The sequence below is a fragment of the Cheilinus undulatus genome, linkage group 3, assembly GCF_018320785.1.
Source record: "Cheilinus undulatus linkage group 3, ASM1832078v1, whole genome shotgun sequence".
Taxonomy (NCBI): Eukaryota; Metazoa; Chordata; class Actinopteri; order Labriformes; family Labridae; genus Cheilinus; species Cheilinus undulatus.
The window spans coordinates 611993-630870 of NC_054867.1; the positions used below are offsets into that span (position 1 = coordinate 611993).

At 44.6% G+C, this 18878-nt stretch overlaps 2 protein-coding genes across 2 annotated transcripts in view; both read left to right on the forward strand.

The window, feature by feature from the left end:
- cnbpb (CCHC-type zinc finger, nucleic acid binding protein b) overlaps positions 1-10066 on the forward strand; it is a 12838-nt gene extending 2772 nt beyond the window's left edge. The window contains exons 3-5 of the mRNA XM_041782795.1: positions 668-733; positions 1041-1239; positions 9125-10066. Coding sequence (XP_041638729.1) covers positions 668-733; positions 1041-1239; positions 9125-9242 — 383 coding nt within the window. The 3' untranslated portion in view covers positions 9243-10066. The remainder of the gene's footprint in view (positions 1-667; positions 734-1040; positions 1240-9124) is intronic.
- A 763-nt stretch (positions 10067-10829) lies between these two features.
- isy1 (ISY1 splicing factor homolog) lies at positions 10830-18878 on the forward strand. The gene is made up of 11 exons (XM_041782794.1): positions 10830-10952; positions 12247-12269; positions 12457-12508; positions 14383-14448; positions 15783-15825; positions 15992-16104; positions 16234-16351; positions 16446-16568; positions 17021-17136; positions 18225-18314; positions 18689-18878. The coding sequence occupies exons 1-11, from the start codon at positions 10950-10952 to the stop codon at positions 18794-18796; spliced, it is 855 nt and encodes a 284-aa protein (XP_041638728.1). The 5' UTR covers positions 10830-10949; the 3' UTR covers positions 18797-18878.

An 18878-nucleotide genomic window follows, 5' to 3' on the forward strand; every position in this document is an offset into this window, starting at 1 on the left:
GTGGTCTACACAGTCAGACACCTCAGATAAATCAATCAGAAGGCTACACAGTAGGCATGAATGCCTGGTCTAGGGATGAGAGACTAAAACAGTCATCACACAGTAAAGTGGACCGGTCTACTGTCAGCTAATAATCACTCAGCTCTGTCTTACAAAGAGAGTTTAAGTTAGAGACTAGAGGTCAGAGGTCAAAAACAGATCTTATTGGACAATCACAGCTGCATGCTTTACTGGTGCCTATCCGTTCATTCATTCATTAAAGACTGCTGAGCGCTCCACACTTGAACAGAAGGCTGTCATAGGTTAAACGTTTCAGAGGAATGATAGAACAGTGGAACAGAAGAGGAAACTGTAAACCTTTGGTATCAGCAGGTCCAGATAAAACCGTAATCCTCCCCTCCTCTTCATGAGGCTAACATCTGTCCTGGATTCAGCTGTTTAACTAATATGTAACGTTCATGACAGTAACTCAGCTCTAACATGCAGATGTCTATCAGGGCAGGGCTGCTGGGTATTTACAGTGTTACTCTGGTAAAACTTTGAAACTGACTGATGTGGATGTAGTTTTGCTGAATCAGCAGATTTAAAGTCTATGCAGGTTTTCAGAAACATGACTCTAAACAAGACTGTCATCTCCTTCACTTTAATATTTCCGTTTATTTTTCAGACCTTTTTTGTTATCGCTGTGGGGAGCTGGGCCATGTTGCCAGGGACTGCGAGAGGACTGAAGACGGTGAGGACACAAACACACGGCCTCCATAGATCCACGGTCAAACCTCAGCTGTTAGATACGCCACAGCTGAGGCCTATCATTAGCTAATATCACATATCGTTTTTAGGGACACCCAAAGATTTATTCTGTTAAAAAACACGTCCTCTACACTCCTCTACACAAGTTAGAATTATAGGATCCTTCATTAAACCACTTTAACCCAGAATCGGCCCTCTGGATGTAGCTCCACGGCTCCTGGGAGGTTCTCAGTCTTTGTTTCCGTTGAGGCTGTTTAACGTGATATTCATGGTCTTAATCTTCCCTGCAGCCTGTTATAACTGTGGCAGAGGAGGTCACATCTCCAGAGACTGTAAGGAGCCGAAGAAGGAGCGCGAGCAGCTCTGCTACAACTGTGGGAAGGCCGGACACATGGCCCGGGACTGCAACCACGCCCACGAGCAGAAGTGCTACTCCTGCGGTGGATTTGGACACATCCAGAAATGCTGCGAGAAGGTCAAATGCTACAGGTAGACAAATGCTACAGGGAGACAAATGCTACAGGTAGACAAATGCTACAGGGAGACATATGCTACAGGCAGACAAATGCTACAGGGAGACAAATGCTACAGGCAGACAAATGCTACAGGGAGACAAATGCGACAGGGAGACAAATGCTACAGGGAGAAAAATGCGACAGGGAGACATATGCTACAGGTAGACAAATGCTACAGGGAGACATATGCTACAGGCAGACAAATGCTACAGGGAGACAAATGCTACAGGCAGACAAATGCTACAGGGAGACAAATGCGACAGGGAGAAAAATGCTACAGGGAGACAAATGCTACAGGGCGAAAAATGCGACAGGGAGAAAAATGCTACAGGCAGACAAATGCTACAGGTAGACAAATGCTACAGGGAGACATATGCTACAGGCAGACAAATGCTACAGGGAGACAAATGCTACAGGGAGACAAATGCTACAGGCAGACAAATGCTACAGGTAGACAAATGCTACAGGGAGACAAATGCTACAGGTAGACAAATGCTACAGGGAGACATATGCTACAGGTAGACAAATGCTACAGGGAGACAAATGCTACAGGTAGACAAATGCTACAGGGAGACATATGCTACAGGCAGACAAATGCTACAGGGAGACAAATGCTACAGGCAGACAAATGCTACAGGGAGACAAATGCGACAGGGAGACAAATGCTACAGGCAGACAAATGCTACAGGGAGACAAATGCGACAGGGAGACAAATGCTACAGGGAGAAAAATGCGACAGGGAGACAAATGCTACAGGGAGACAAATGCTACAGGGAGACATATGCTACAGGCAGACAAATGCTACAGGGAGACAAATGCTACAGGTAGAAAAATGCGACAGGGAGACTTATGCTACAGGTAGACAAATGCTACAGGGAGAAAAATGCGACAGGGAGAAAAATGCTACAGGGAGACAAATGCTACAGGGAGACATATGCTACAGGTAGACAAATGCTACAGGGAGAAAAATGCTACAGGGAGACAAATGCTACAGGGAGACATATGCTACAGGGAGAAAATTGCTACAGGCAGACAAATGCTACAGGGAGACAAATGCTACAGGGAGACATATGCTACAGGGAGACAAATGCTACAGGGAGACATATGCTACAGGCAGACAAATGCTACAGGGAGACAAATGCTACAGGGAGACATATGCTACAGGTAGACAAATGCTACAGGGAGACAAATGCTACAGGGAGACATATGCTACAGGCAGACAAATGCTACAGGGAGACAAATGCGACAGGGAGACAAATGCTACAGGGAGAAAAATGCGACAGGGAGAAAAATGCTACAGGTAGACAAATGCTACAGGCAAACAAATGCTGCAGGGAGACAAATGCGACAGGGAGACATATGCTACAGGGAGACAAATGCTACAGGGAGACAAATGTTAAAGGGTATACAAATGCTACAGGGAGACAAATGCAACAGGAAAAAATATGCTACAGATAGACAAATCCTACAGGGAGACAAATGCTAAAGGGTATACAAATGCTACAGGGAGACAAATGCTACAGGAAGACATGTGCTACAGGGAGACAAATGCTACAGGGAGACAAATGCTACAGGTTGACATAAGCTACAGGGAGACAAGTGCTACAGGGAGACAAATGCGACAGGGAGACATATGCTACAGGTAGACAAATGTTACAGGCAGACAAATGCTGCAGGGAGAAAAATGCGACAGGGAGACAAATGCTACAGGTAGACAAATGCTACAGGGAGAAAAATGCGACAGGGAGACATATGCTACAGGCAGACAAATGCTACAGGGAGACCAATGCTACAGGGAGACATATGCTACAGGTAGACAAATGCGACAGGGAGACAAATGCTACAGGTAGACAAATGCTACAGGGAGACAAATTATAGGTAGACAAATGCTACAGGGAGACAAATGCTACAGGCAGACAAATGCTACAGGGAGACAAATGCTACAGGGAGACATATGCTACAGGCAGACAAATGCTACAGGGAGACATATGCTACAGGCAGACAAATGCTACAGGGAGACAAATGCAGGAGACAAATGCTACAGAGAGACAAATGCTACAGGAGACATATGCTACAGGCAGACAAATGCTACAGGAGACAAATGCTACAGGGAGACATATGCTACAGGGAGACAAATGCTACAGGGAGACATATGCTACAGGCAGACAAATGCTACAGGGAGACAAATGCTACAGGGAGACATATGCTACAGGTAGACAAATGCTGCAGGGAGACAAATGCGACAGGGAGACATATGCTAAAGGGTACACAAATGCTACAGGTAGACAAATGCTACAGGGAGACATATGCTACAGGGAGACAAATGCTACAGGGAGACAAATGCTACAGGGAGACAAATGTTACAGGGAGACAAATGCTACAGGGAGACAAATGCTACAGGGAGACATATGCTACAGGTAGACAAATGCTACAGGGAGACAAATGCTACAGGGAGAAAAATGCTACAGGGAGACAAATGCTACAGGGAGACATATGCTACAGGGAGACAATTGCTACAGGCAGACAAATGCTACAGGGAGACAAATGCTACAGGGAGACATATGCTACAGGGAGACAAATGCTACAGGGAGACATATGCTACAGGCAGACAAATGCTACAGGGAGACAAATGCTACAGGGAGACATATGCTACAGGTAGACAAATGCTACAGGGAGACAAATGCTACAGGGAGACATATGCTACAGGCAGACAAATGCTACAGGGAGACAAATGCGACAGGGAGACATATGCTACAGGTAGACAAATGCTACAGGGAGAAAAATGCGACAGGGAGAAAAATGCTACAGGTAGACAAATGCTACAGGCAAACAAATGCTACAGGGAGACAAATGCTACAGGGAGACAAATGCTAAAGGGTATACAAATGCTACAGGGAGACAAATGCTACAGGAAGACATGTGCTACAGGGAGACAAATGCTACAGGGAGACAAATGCTACAGGTTGACATAAGCTACAGGGAGACAAGTGCTACAGGGAGACAAATGCGACAGGGAGACATATGCTACAGGTAGACAAATGTTACAGGCAGACAAATGCTGCAGGGAGAAAAATGCGACAGGGAGACAAATGCTACAGGTAGACAAATGCTACAGGGAGAAAAATGCGACAGGGAGACATATGCTACAGGCAGACAAATGCTACAGGGAGACCAATGCTACAGGGAGACATATGCTACAGGTAGACAAATGCGACAGGGAGACAAATGCTACAGGTAGACAAATGCTACAGGGAGACAAATTATAGGTAGACAAATGCTACAGGGAGACAAATGCTACAGGCAGACAAATGCTACAGGGAGACAAATGCTACAGGGAGACATATGCTACAGGCAGACAAATGCTACAGGGAGACATATGCTACAGGCAGACAAATGCTACAGGGAGACAAATGCTGCAGGGAGACAAATGCTACAGAGAGACAAATGCTACAGGTAGACATATGCTAAAGGGTATACAAATGCTACAGGTAGACAAATGCTACAGGGAGACATATGCTACAGGGAGACAAATGCTACAGAGAGACAAATGCTACAGGTAGACCAGTGCTAAACGGAGACAAATGCTACAGGGAGACATATGCTACATGGTGACATATGCTACAGGCAGACAAATGCTACAGGGAGACCAATGCTACAGGGAGACATATGCTACAGGTAGACAAATGCGACAGGGAGACAAATGCTACAGGTAGACAAATGCTACAGGGAGACAAATTATAGGTAGACAAATGCTACAGGGAGACAAATGCTACAGGCAGACAAATGCTACAGGGAGACAAATGCTACAGGGAGACATATGCTACAGGCAGACAAATGCTACAGGGAGACATATGCTACAGGCAGACAAATGCTACAGGGAGACAAATGCTGCAGGGAGACAAATGCTACAGAGAGACAAATGCTACAGGGAGACATATGCTAAAGGGTACACAAATGCTACAGGTAGACAAATGCTACAGGGAGACATATGCTACAGGGAGACAAATGCTACAGAGAGACAAATGCTACAGGTAGACCAGTGCTAAACGGAGACAAATGCTACAGGGAGAAAAATGCTACAGGGAGACATATGCTACAGGCAGACAAATGCTACAGGGAGACCAATGCTACAGGGAGACATATGCTACAGGTAGACAAATGCGACAGGGAGACAAATGCTACAGGTAGACAAATGCTACAGGGAGACAAATTATAGGTAGACAAATGCTACAGGGAGACAAATGCTACAGGCAGACAAATGCTACAGGGAGACAAATGCTACAGGGAGACATATGCTACAGGCAGACAAATGCTACAGGGAGACATATGCTACAGGCAGACAAATGCTACAGGGAGACAAATGCTGCAGGGAGACAAATGCTACAGAGAGACAAATGCTACAGGGAGACATATGCTAAAGGGTATACAAATGCTACAGGGAGACACATGCTACAGTTAGACATAAGCTACAGGTATACAAATGCTACAGGGAGACAAATGCTACAGGTGGACATAAGCTACAGGTATACAATGCTACAGGGAGACAAATGCTACAGGTAGACATATGCTACAGGTATACAAATGCTACAGAGAGACAAATGCTACAGGTAGACCAGTGCTAAACGGAGACAAATGCTACAGGGAGACATATGCTACAGGTAGACAAATGCTACAGGGAGACATATGCTTAAGTTAGACAAATGCAACAGGAAGACTAATGCTACAGGTAGACAAAATGCTACAGGTAGACAAATGCTACAAGGAGACAAATGCTACAGGTAGACATATGCTAAAGGGTATACAAATGCTACAGGTAGACATATGCTAAAGGGTATACAAATCCTACAGGGAGACAAATGCTAAAGGGTATACAAATGCTACAGGGAGACAAATGCTACAGGGAGACAAATGCTACAGGTTGACATAAGCTACAGGGAGACAAGTGCTACAGGGAGACAAATGCTACAGGTAGACATATGCTAAAAGGTATACAAATGCTACAGGTAGACATATGCTACAGGGAGACAAATGCTACAGGTAGACAAATGCTACAGGGAGACAAATGCTACAGGGAGACCAATGCTACAGGGAGACATATACTACAGAGAGACATATGCTACAGGTAGACAAATGCTACAGGGAGACAAATGCTACAGGGAGACATATGCTACAGGGAGACATATGCTACAGGGTTACCAATGCTACAGGGAGACAAATGCTACAGGTAGACAAATGCTACAGGGAGACCAATGCTACAGGGGGAAAAATGCTACAGGGAGACATATGCTACAGGTAGACAAATGCTACAGGTAGACCAATGCTACAGGTAGACAAATGCTACAGGGAGACAAATGCTACAGGGAGACAAATGCTACAGAGAGACAAATGCTACAGGTAGACATATGCTAAAGGGTATACAAATGTTACAGGGAGACATATGCTACAAGGACACAAATTTACAGGGAGACAAATGCTACAGGTAGACCAATGCTACAGGTAGACAAATGCTACAGGGAGACAAATGCTACAGGGAGACAAATGCTACAGAGAGACAAATGCTACAGGTAGACATATGCTAAAGGGTTTACAAATTTACAGGGAGACAAATGCTAAAGGGTATACAAATGCTACAGGGAGACATAAGCTACAGGGAGACAAATGCTACAGGGAGACAAATGCTACAGGTTGACAAATGCTACAGGTAGACATATGCTAAAGGGTATACAAATGCTACAGGGAGACAAATGCTACAGGGAGACATATGCTACAGGGAGACATATGCTACAGGTAGACAAATGCTACAGGTAGACCAATGCTTCAGGTAGACAAATGCTACAGGGAGACAAATGCTACAGGGAGACATATGCTACAGAGAGACAAATGCTACAGGTAGACATATGCTAAAGGGTATACAAATGCTACAGGGAGACATATGCTACAAGGACACAAATGCTACAGGGAGACAAATGCTAAAGGGTATACAAATGCTACAGGGAGACATAAGCTACAGGGAGACAAATGCTACAGGTTGACAAATGCTACAGGTAGACATATGCTAAAGGGTATACAAATGCTACAGGGAGACAAATGCTACAGGGAGACATATGCTACAGGGAGACATATGCTACAGGGAGCGAATGCTACAGGGAGACATATGCTACATGTAGACAAATGCCACAGATAGACAAATGCTACAGGTAGATGAATGCTACAGGTAGACCAATGCTACAGGGAGACAAATGCTACAGGGAGACATATGCTACAGGTAGACAAATGCCACAGGGAGACAAATGCTACAGGTAGATGAATGCTACAGGTAGACCAATGCTACAGTTAGACACATGCTACAGGAACAGGTCTGGACCACCAGACTTCTAAATGACCAAACCCTGCCATGTCAATTATTTCAATTTTTTCCCTTGTAATATCTCTCTCTACTAATGCACCACCCCCTTAAAACTAAACTTTTAGCTGTGTAGTCACGTGATCGGCAGCCAGGTAGTTTCATTTCAGCTGTGTATTTGATTTCAGTTGTCTCAATAAATAAGTTATTATACTCAGTTATTACCTCTGCCAAGGAGGTTATGTGATCGGGTGGGTTTGTTTGTTTGTTCGTTTGTTAGTTTGTTAGCAATGTAACTCGAAGAGTTGTGGACGGATTTTCAGGAAATTTTCAGGAACTGTCAGATATGGCATAAGGAAGAACTGATTAGATTTTGGGAGTGATCCGGATCACCATCTGGATCCAGGAATTTTTGAAAGGATTCTGTACTATTGGGAGATAGGGCTAATGGTGGGGGTCTGCGCTGTTACCACTTTACACCAGGAGATGGCGGACATGAGTAACTTCAATCCCAGCAGCATTTTTGGGTGTGTTTCTATTCAAAGTTTTGGAGTTTATAGAGTTTGAAAGACACATGCCCGGTCAAGGAGACGAGCTGGAGCATAACAGAGAGAAAGACGGCGAACTGTAACGAGAATACTCACAATGCTGGGAGGAATAGAGGAATATTCATCCTCTGACATGACTTCCAGTCGTCCAGTGAGACCATGGGTGAGACTGTCAGTGCATCTGTTGGCACCAGCAGGCAATGCTTCCACCATGACAGTCCACCCGTAGCAAAGCCAATGCTTTGCCTCCCTGTGTTTCCACCCCACCAGGGAGGGAGTAGTCGGCGAATGCCGTGGTGGGGGGCACATGGGGACGGATCCAGGAATTTTTAAAAGGATTCTGCACTGTTGGGAGATAGAGCTAATGGTGGAGGTCTGCGCCCTCCGAGTGCTTTTCTAGTTCGTTTTAAAATATACAGATATTTACAGAACAAACAGAGCTGGGTGTTGGGGGTGGAATAATCATTCATTTCATTTTGAATTTTGCCGTAATCACCCAGCCCAAGTCTGTTCATTAGTTTAATCACATTTTAGAATCTGATGCCAGATCATTCTAGTGTCTTCTGTGCATTCTGCAAAACCTCAAATCCCTGAGCTAGAGGAGCTACAGGTGTGTTTTTCACAGATTTCCCCACAGGGAAGAATATCATGGATTTTGAATGTGTAGATTAAATTGAAACACTAAAGATCTGTTTTCAGCTGTCGTCAGTCTCATCTTCCTCGTGGAACAACGGTAGACAGACATCTTTAGACAGAGCTGAAGTGGATGAAATCAGCGCTGGTCTGGAGGAGAGAAACCACATGTGTGTCACTGAAGTGTCATGGCTGCTTCTGGATTCACCACCTCCACCTTCTAACCAGCGTAGACTGAATGATGCTGCAGCAGGACTGGGAGTGTCTGAGTAGTCTTTGGGTTTGTTGGTGTGAACCAGGTTCGCTCATCCTGGTCTTTGTTGTGTTTTCTGCAGGTGTGGAGAGATCGGCCATGTTGCCGTGCACTGCAGCAAGGCGTCGGAGTTAAACTGCTACAACTGTGGGAAATCTGGTCACCTGGCAAAGGAATGCACCATCGAGGCCACCGCCTAGCTGCCGCATAACCCCCCAACCCTCACCTCTTTTTTCTCTTCTTTCTTTCTCTTTATTCTTTTCCTCTGATCCTCCTCTTCTCATTGGCCGGGAGTACTGTCAGTCAGACTCACAGCAGCCAATCAGAGCAGACGGAGGAAGAAAAAGGGGCGGACACTAAAAAACAAAAACAACTTTGTTCTGCATTTTTAAAGGAAAAAAACAACAGATTTGTGTTTTTAGTTTGGTAGCAGTGTCATAATGTACAAAGCTTTGAGTAAGAATCATTTCTGCCCAGCCGATTGGCTGAGAAGGTTAGCATTAGAAAACAAAGCCCCTCCTCCTGGGTTAAAGGGGGCGGGGCTGACATAGAGGGAATATGACAGAAGTTTCTTACTTCCAACACAGTGATTAACTTTTACTTTCTTTTTCTGGACAAAACAACAAGTTTCTCTATCTGAAATGTGATTGGCTCTGACTCCAGCAAACAGCCAATCACGTCGCAGGTCTGACCACGTCATTGCAACATGGACGAACAAAAGAGCCAATCAGAGCATGTCACACAGACGAAAAAGGAACATTAATTTAAATATTTTTACGGTGCTTTTTGTTGCTGTTTGGACCTCATGGAGCAGACGGAGCCTAACAATAATAATAAAGATAATAACGACGCTAAAACGCCTTTGAAAACAAGGATTTCAGTTTGGAGAGGGAGAATGTTTTCACAAAAAATCCAAATGTTATTTTTGTACAATATATCACTTAGAGCTACTATAAAATGTCTTTGGTTGTACTGAAGCCTGTAAGTTTATCTGACAATAAAAACATGGAGGAGGATGAAGAGACCGCCGCCGTCTGCTCACCTCATTTCACCGCAGCAGAGGAACGGGGTCCTAGCACCGCTCGGTGAATGCCTGGGTCATTAGGGTCCTAGCACCGCTCGGTGAATGCCTGGGTCATTAGGGTCCTAGCACCGCTCGGTGAATGCCTGGGTCATTAGGGTCCTAGCACCGAGTGGTACTGGGACCCCTTTGCTTTTGTTCATATTTCATGTCTTTTTTTGATCATTATTTTTTATTTTATCTTATTTTATTTCATCCTGTCATTCATGTATGTATTTCTATTTTATTCTATCTTATAGGTTGTTTCTGATCACATGATCCAGAATGTCTGTCGGGGGTCAGGAAGTGGGGAACAGCCATCAGGAATGAATGGGAACGTAGGAAAGTCAGGATTTCTGCTGTTTCTCTGTAACTGTTGTTTGTTTTTTTTGCCTGAATATTTCACTAATTTCAGCTCACAAAGGTAGTTTAAGACGTAAGAATGTTTATATTTTCATACTTTGAACACTTGGCAAAATAGCAAACAGTTAAAAACATTATTGTAGAGTTTATCTCTGGGGAGGTGCCCCCCCCCCTGCTGTTTCATGATGACGTCATCTGTAAAGAACCTATTCTATTCTATCTGGTCGCATCTTATTTTTGTATCATTTGTATTTCTGTTGTTTTATGGCCTAAAACCATCCTGCTCTGACACCGCCGTCGGTCTCCTGAATGTAAAGCGTCTCCGGTACACTAGGTGGCGGTAGGCACCGTTGACTAGCTTGTAGCACTCCCGAGAAACCAGGAAGAACTTGAAGGAGTACTTCCTGTTTGTGTCGGCGTGTGTTGGTCGTTTGTGGAGAACTTTTCTGAGATTCTTCTCTAACAGTGGAAATAATAACCAGAGATGGTGAGTACCGGAGCGGAGCTTGTTTGCTTAGCCCTGATATGAAGCTAGTTAGCATGTTAGCATCGTAGCCACAGTTAGCTGGGTAGCGCTAACTGAACAGAGACCAAAGGTCAGAGTAGAGTCGCGGTGAGAGTGTTTCAGACCAGAGACCGGAGTCTGGCTCCAGCTCTGAAAGAAAAAGTCCGTTTTTAACGATGGTTTCATGTATTAAAGGAGGAAAGCCAGCCTGCCTGGCCCTGTGTGGGAAAGTCCGAACCCCCCTCGTTAGATCAGGATTAGCTAACTATCCACACCCAGACCTGAAGAACCCAGAAACCCTGAACTAGACCCTGTAGGCTGAAAGATCTCCAACTCATCATGGATCCATGTAAAGAAGAACAGACGAGGACCAGAGTCTCTGACATCTACCAGTCTGAAAGGGTCACTGAGACATTGAGAAGGCTTAGGGACTCTGGGAGCCATTACCCACAAATGGAGAAAACTGTGAACAGTGGTGAACCTTCCCACCAACATGACTCTAATGGAGCTTTTTCACTGTGACTTCCAAACCAAGCTGTGCTAATGTACTTTTCTATCGTTCGTCCGTGCCGCACCTCGCCAGGTACGGTCCTGCTCTGGAGCAGGGCCAGAGCGCCAGCCTCCGAGTGCAGCGCAGTGACATCCCAGCAGTTGGTCATTGGTTAGGGATGCCTCGCAGACATGCCGCTGTAGCCACCACTGCACACAGTTTGGAAATACCTCTGGACAGAAGCATGGACAGGCACGTGACAGCTGAAGTGCAGCCGTTTAGCATCACCTCCAAATGCCTTAAACAGGCTGGAAAACCCTCCAGTGAGGCTGACTGGAAACTATTCTGCAGAGAAGAGTGGGACAACATTCCTCCACAGAGATGAGGAAGACTCACTGACAGTTATCACTAACACCGAGGATGGAACGTCCTGTTATCAGGGTTAGAGGGGAAGACCGTTTCACGTAGGACCAGGGAGGTTTGAATGGATTTACCCTTAATAAATGAAATCATCATTTAAACTCTGACTTTATTAACTCAGGTTATCTTTGTCTGATAAACACTTTAGCTGGCCCAGAAGAGATCCCAGTAGCCATGCTGGCTGGAGAAGTCTTTGGTCAAACATGGCAGTGGGAATGAACATCAGCTGAGGGTTTATTCCAAACCTCTGTACCAGCCCTCAGAGCATCTCTAGTATTATTAAGTTTTTAGAATTAGAATAACAGAGAAAAACAAGTAGGAATGAATCTGAGTCTGTAATAAACGTGTGTGTCTGTTGTTTTACAGGCGAGAAACGCAGAGAAGGCCATGTGAGTACTCGTCTGTCTGTGATGCCTATTTAGCTTAAACCCTGATATGATTCTAGTCACGTCTGATAGTTTGGGGACCAGGTTTCGGCATATTCTGGTTTTATTCTCATTGTTCACAATGGCTCAGCTTTAAGGGAGGAGAAGTGGTGGGATAACTGAGTAACGTCTGACCTCTGCTGTGTTTCAGGACGGCGCTGGCTCGCTTCAGACAGGCTCAGCTCGAGGAGGGGAAAGTCAAGGTAGGGCTTCTGTTCAGCTTTATGTTTTCACTTCTGCTCAGAGTCCTGCATTTCTTTCTCATGTGACGGTATAAATCTTCAAACCCTGGAATGGTGAAAAATAAACCTTAAGTTCTTGTAGGGACAAAAAGAATCCAACAAATGTTCCCTAAAGGCTCCAAAAACGTTCCCATAAAACAAGTACTCTAACATCTGACTTATTCCCTGTCCTTCATCTGAAACGTTGGCTGTCTTCTTTTACAGCCAGTATAACAGGATAAAATGCTGGGACATTTTGTCTTCACTGCGAGTTTGACATGGTGACTTTCACCCTCATCCTTTGTTTTATTGTAGCTGCGTCTTCATGGCTCACAGCGAGCTGAGAAACAAAGCAGACCAGATTAACGCCACCTTTGACCGTCTCTCCTTCCTCATTTTGACGTAACTCTGCGTTTCTCTGAAGATGTCCAAGCTTGGAGACTCAGAAGAGGAAAGGCTGATGGGCTTTTCTGTATCTGTAGTCTGTTTATACTGCCATGTTTTTACCTCATGGTTCTTACGTTATTGTTCTTTTCCTCGCTGTGAAACCCAGAATTTAAATCGCCCCAGCAGAAAGGCTGCAGGCTATTGTGTGGAGTCTCCCAGGGCTAAAGAGGTTTAACTGTCCTTTGTGGAGATCGTTTGTGTTGATGGTAGTCCAGTTTAGTCCAGTTATGGTGTTTGCACATCTTCTAGCTGTATTATGGTAGTTGAGCTCTGAGCCTGCAGCCATGTGACAGACTCGCAGCTCTCTGCCCAGCTCCTCTGAGGACAGTCTCCAGCCAAACTGCTTTTATTTAATTACCAGTAAACTCCCTGTTTTCTTTAAATGAAGGATTGAGGCCCAAAAATGGGAAAAGTGGTTAAAAAGTGGTGCCAACCCCAGCCGATCTGGTCTGTCTTGTGTATTTCATCAGCTGCTCCACAATGAATGGGGCGAGTTATCAGTCATGTTAGGTAGGGCTGGGTAATTAATCACAGATTAGATCAAACCGTAATATAGTCTGGTGCAGTTTACGAACCACAGAAGGTGCAGTACTTCTTTAACTGGAAATGTGCCAGAATACCAGGTTAATGCTTTCATTTTTGCAGGAGCAGAGCACATTATTCAAACATTCAAGTTTCAGTTTTTATATATATATGTAATATATGGTGTACAAAATCTTCCTTTTTATGCTTGTTTCACTTCATCATAACAGATTGATATAAAAATGATAATACCCTTCAATAAGCAGTTGGTATCAAATTTGCAATAAGAGCAAAATCAGTTGCACTTAGATATATTTTTTCAAATCTTCATAAAATAAGGAACCTTATAATAATCACACATTAAATTGGAATCACTATATTTGGAAAAAAAAAGGCGATTAGATTATTTTTGTGAATGGTTCAGCCCTAACGTTAGGGCTGTTCCACTGTGAAGGTGGTCTCTGCATCTTTTACAGCATAGATGACCTCAGCCTTTAACCAAGCAGCCAACCTGCAGATAAACAAACTGGTATGAAAAGTCTGACTTACACACCAGAGCCTGAGGTACCGTGATCTTACTGACAGATGTTATATTCTTTTTCATCTTGCTTTGATTGACCATGAAGTTAAATGAAGGTTTACTCCTTTTTAGTACAGAGCACTGCTGTCACTTTATCATGTTTTGTCCCGCCCACTCTCACAGGTATAAATAAATAATAATACTTAAATAACACCTCTCCTTTAACTAAGACAACCAGGGATCAGAGATGTTCTGGTAAATCACCGTGTTCTCAGAGCGGCGTTGTAGTTTCAGGGTCATTTTGCTCTTAAAGTGTTAAAAGACAGAAAAACAAACCGAGCGTCTGCTTCTTTCCGTCTGTCTGCAGGAGAGGAGGCCGTTTCTGGCCTCAGAGTGCAGCGAACTCCCTAAAGCAGAGAAATGGAGACGGCAGGTAAGACCTTTAAAGATCTGAGTACAACATGACGTTAACTTCCTGTGGTGTCAGCTCCTCTCTCTGAGATGTTCTCTGTGTTTGTGACGGTTAAAGATCCTGTAAAGTGAAATCCAGAGTTTGTCTGAACTCTAGAAATGTGTGAATCTGGTTTCTGCAAACATGAAAACTCTGAGATCTACATGTGACTGAATTCTGGATTAAATGCTGTTTTTTTCTTCATTGTGAGGTAAATTTACCAAATCTATCAGCCACAGTGGTCTATGGATCACTGACAGCATCAGAACAGAGACTGGAGACAGGAAACAGACTTTCGCTGTGTGTGAAACCACGCACTCATTCCCTCCTCCCTATCCCCTCTATAGTGAGCAGCATATAGTGGACTATATAGTGGACTATATAGTGGACTCAACTGCAAAACACAAAAATGATTTTGGACTCTGGCTGCGGGCGATGACGCCATCACCGTCTCACAATTAAAACATTTAGCAGCAACGGCTCGTAAATTTCCTTGAAAACGGCTGAGGATCGAAATTAACGGTAGAATTTCAATGAAAACTGATAAAAAATGTAACGGATTTTCACACAAGATAGATATACTAATAGATTAAAAAAAGGCTGTCTCTATAGTGACAAAGTAATCTACATTTTTGTGTGTATTATTTTTGCACAAAGATGATGGTCTCATGCCCTGTAATCATAATGGGGGAAAAAGTTAGTCCGTTTTGAATCCTTAATATTTTCTCACAGATTTGGTTAAACCAACAGACAAAACAGCATCTAAAAAAGTTTTTGTACATGTTCCTGTGCTCCTCTCATTCATCCGTCATGTTTGAGAGCAGCAACCGTGATGCATTATGGTAAATATTGCTGGGCTAGTGACCATCAGTTGTTCACTACTTTTCACAATGCATTGTGGGATGGAATGAGTGCACTATATCGTGAATAACAATGTTCACTCAGAAGAGCCAGGCAGCTGCTCTGATCATGAGGTCAACATAAGGTCAGGGGGCGGGCTCAAAGCATGAGAGCTTTCCTCCAATCATATTGTAGCATTTTTTTTAATTTGAGGGGATCATATATCTCCTGAGTGGGCGTGGCTTCATTTCATTCAACAGACACGATTTTGCAAACAGCAACCCTAATACAGATTTATTTTTACTCTGCAGGGTCTTTAACTTTAACGTTCCAGCCTGGCTGTTTGTCGGTGAAATGCACCCTGGGAGTCGTAGTTGACCTGTCTTTCAGTCTGTAGTTTGAGAACTATGAAGTAGGAACGTTTCAGAGTCACCAGAAGGATGAATGAACGTGAAATATGTGTGATTGTGTTTCAGATCATCAGTGAGATCTCGAAGAAAGTGGCTCAGATCCAGAACGGTGAGTGTCCTGAACCTGAAGATTCACCTGGATGATGAACAGGTGGATTTAAATGACTGCAGCTAACAGAGAGGGTTCATGTCAGAGGGATCTGGAGTCAGATCCACATGCTGAGAGAGAAAGATCCGTCTGTGTCTGACCTGTCTGTCTGTGCCTCTGTGTACAGCTGGTCTCGGCGAGTTCAGGATCCGTGATCTAAACGATGAGATCAACAAGCTGCTGAGAGAAAAAGGTCACTGGGAAGTCCGGATCAAAGAGCTGGGAGGCCCCGACTACGCGGTAAATATCAAAACAGAACCAGGACCTATCTAGAACCAGTACCAGCTGTGGATCCTGTACAGTCAGGCTCAGGTATGGTCTGAGATGGCCAGACCTGATATGAAAATGCCTTAATGGTTTGTGTTTCAGAGAGTGGGTCCGAGGATGCTGGATCATGAAGGAAAGGAGGTTCCTGGTAATCGGGGGTATAAATACTTTGGAGCAGCCAGAGATCTTCCTGGAGTCAGAGAGCTCTTTGAGAAGGAGCGTACGTAGTCTCTGTTTTCACTCCCTGTTTGATTCAAACTGTTTATCTCTGAGCCTTCGTCTAATTGGTCCTCTCTGATCATGTGACCCCCCAGCTGCCCCAGCACAGAGGAAAACAAGGGCAGAGCTGATGAAGGATGTGGACGCCGAATATTACGGCTACAGAGACGAGGACGACGGCGTGCTGCTGCCTCTGGAGGCCCAGTACGAGAAACAAGGTGGGACAGAGTTAGGATCACTGGAGTCACATTATCTTTATTAAAGCATCCACCAATCAGAGGAGGCCAGTTTAACTTAGCATCGTAGTATCCACCAATCAGAGGAAACAAAAAAGAAGAAAAGATCTGGCCTCCTCTGGTGGCAGCCCAGATTTTCTCGCCGTGTTGCGTCCGTTAAGACGAGTGTTTTTCTAGTCTTTAAAATGGCGGCATCAGTTCTTCATGTAGATGGATGTTTTAGCTGAATGTTGTTATTTAGTCCGTCTATAGTGTAGGCCCCAGAGACACTGATATCAGTATCAGAACTACCTTTGACCCTACCTGGACCCTACCGTCTTCATAAGAACCACACGTCACTGATTAGGTGCTGGAGAATCTTAGAGTGTTAGATTTGTGCGTGTACTGTGTGTACCTTGTGTTTTTAATAGAACTGTGTGTGTGACTGTGTGCAGCGGTGATGGAGGCGGTGCAGAAGTGGAAAGCAGAGAGGGAGTCTCGTCTGTCAGGAGATAAACAACAACAGGAAGAGGAAGAAGAGGAGAGCATCTACACTGTCCACAATGAAGAGGTAACCTTCAGACAATAATGGGTCCCAACCCACCATTTTCTTCTGTTGCTGGTTTGCTGGGATGAGGTCAGAAATCCAGTTAAAGCCCAAAACACACCAGGGCCATGACGGCACTAGTCTGGTACCAACCAGCCACTGCTAAACCAGGGTCTGGAGACCAGAGGGAGAGCCTGTCCAGGGCTCAGCACCTCACCCCACTGGGTTAGTTAAGGACTGGCAGCTCCTAGTCGATGCGCTTTCATCCCAACTGGATCTTGTTGGTTGGACAGTCAGGGGCACGTGAGACAGGAGCGAGACTGATTTAGAGACATGCAGCAGGAGGCAGAGAGGAGCAATGTAGAAAATCCAGGTAGAAAAGGTACACAAGGCCAGGGGCACATGTTTTTTTTATGCTTGTTAGAAAAACCTGAAAAAGTGTATTTGGATAATATGTGACCTTTAAGATCAGTCAGACCCACAAAGGCGTTTCTAGTGGGTCGTGGATGTGAGATGAAGTCTATGATGTGCTTTTATTTTGAAGGGAATGTCTCCATCTCTTTGTTCTGTCACACCTGCCTCCTTTATCATTACAAATATTCGGCTATGATGTAAAATTAGGGAATTATGATATTCCTTTATTAGTCCCACAAGGGGGACTGTTGGAGGTGGTAGTGGGTCCTAAAGCTAAACCGCATTCAGAACACCGGTTTAAGAGGACCAGAAGGGTGTCATGGATAAAACTGATCCTGAGATTAGCGGGACCATTTGAGCGTGACACGGCCTGAAGCCGTAGTAGAAAAGCTCCAATAGTGTCCTGGGCCCAGGGCGGTCTTAACTCAGAATCAGCTTTATTGGCCAATGCTTGCACAACAATGATGTGGACTGTGGTTAGCTTCCCTCTCCATGTAGAGGAATGACACATTACATACAACCTTACATGCATCAGCTACAGTTGTGACTTAGATGTGTAGAAGCTCCGGTTGGTGTTATTTCTAGTTAAAATAAAGGGGGTGCCTGTTTGGATGGATGCCGGACTGTGACAGTAGCTGGGCTTCACTGTGGATGTAAACGTACTGAGGGGAACGTGTTTGCTTTGTGTGTTTGTGCAGCCAGAAGATGAGGAAAGCCGAGAAGAGCTGGAGGGAGAGGAGGGAGGACTCACCTTCATCGCACATGTCCCTGTTCCCTCACAGAAAGAGGTGAGACGCCGTCACGCTGGCTGTTTCTTTAAATGTTTGCAGCGGGATGTTAACGCCGCCTGATCAGCGAGGGTTTCCTCTCATGAACTCCATTTGTCTCTTATATTTCTGTATTTAAATCCAGCAGGTGTTTAGTGATGACAGTAACTGACCTTAATGATAGAAGCACCTCTCAGGTTTAGTCTTCATCACAGGGAGACACAGGAGGAAGGAAGGAATGAAAATCCTGCACATTCATGTTTTTAGAGTGAAACTGCCATGAGATAAGGGAATGTCTGACTACTGCTAGTCTGTGCTCTGTAACCATCATGCCCTGTCCTGTCTGCTGAATCAGCTGGTCCATCCTTTGTTAACGGCTGCTACCGTCTCTCTAGGTGGAGGAGGCTCTAGTCAGGAGGAAGAAGATGGAGCTGTTACAGCGTTACGCCAGCGAGACTCTCCAGGCTCAGAGTCAGACGGCTAAAACTCTGTTAGGACTCTAACCCGTCCGTCTCTGTCCGTCTGTTGATGTAAATATTCACTGTTTTTGTACTTGAACCGTTTCATATTAAATCTTTGATCAGC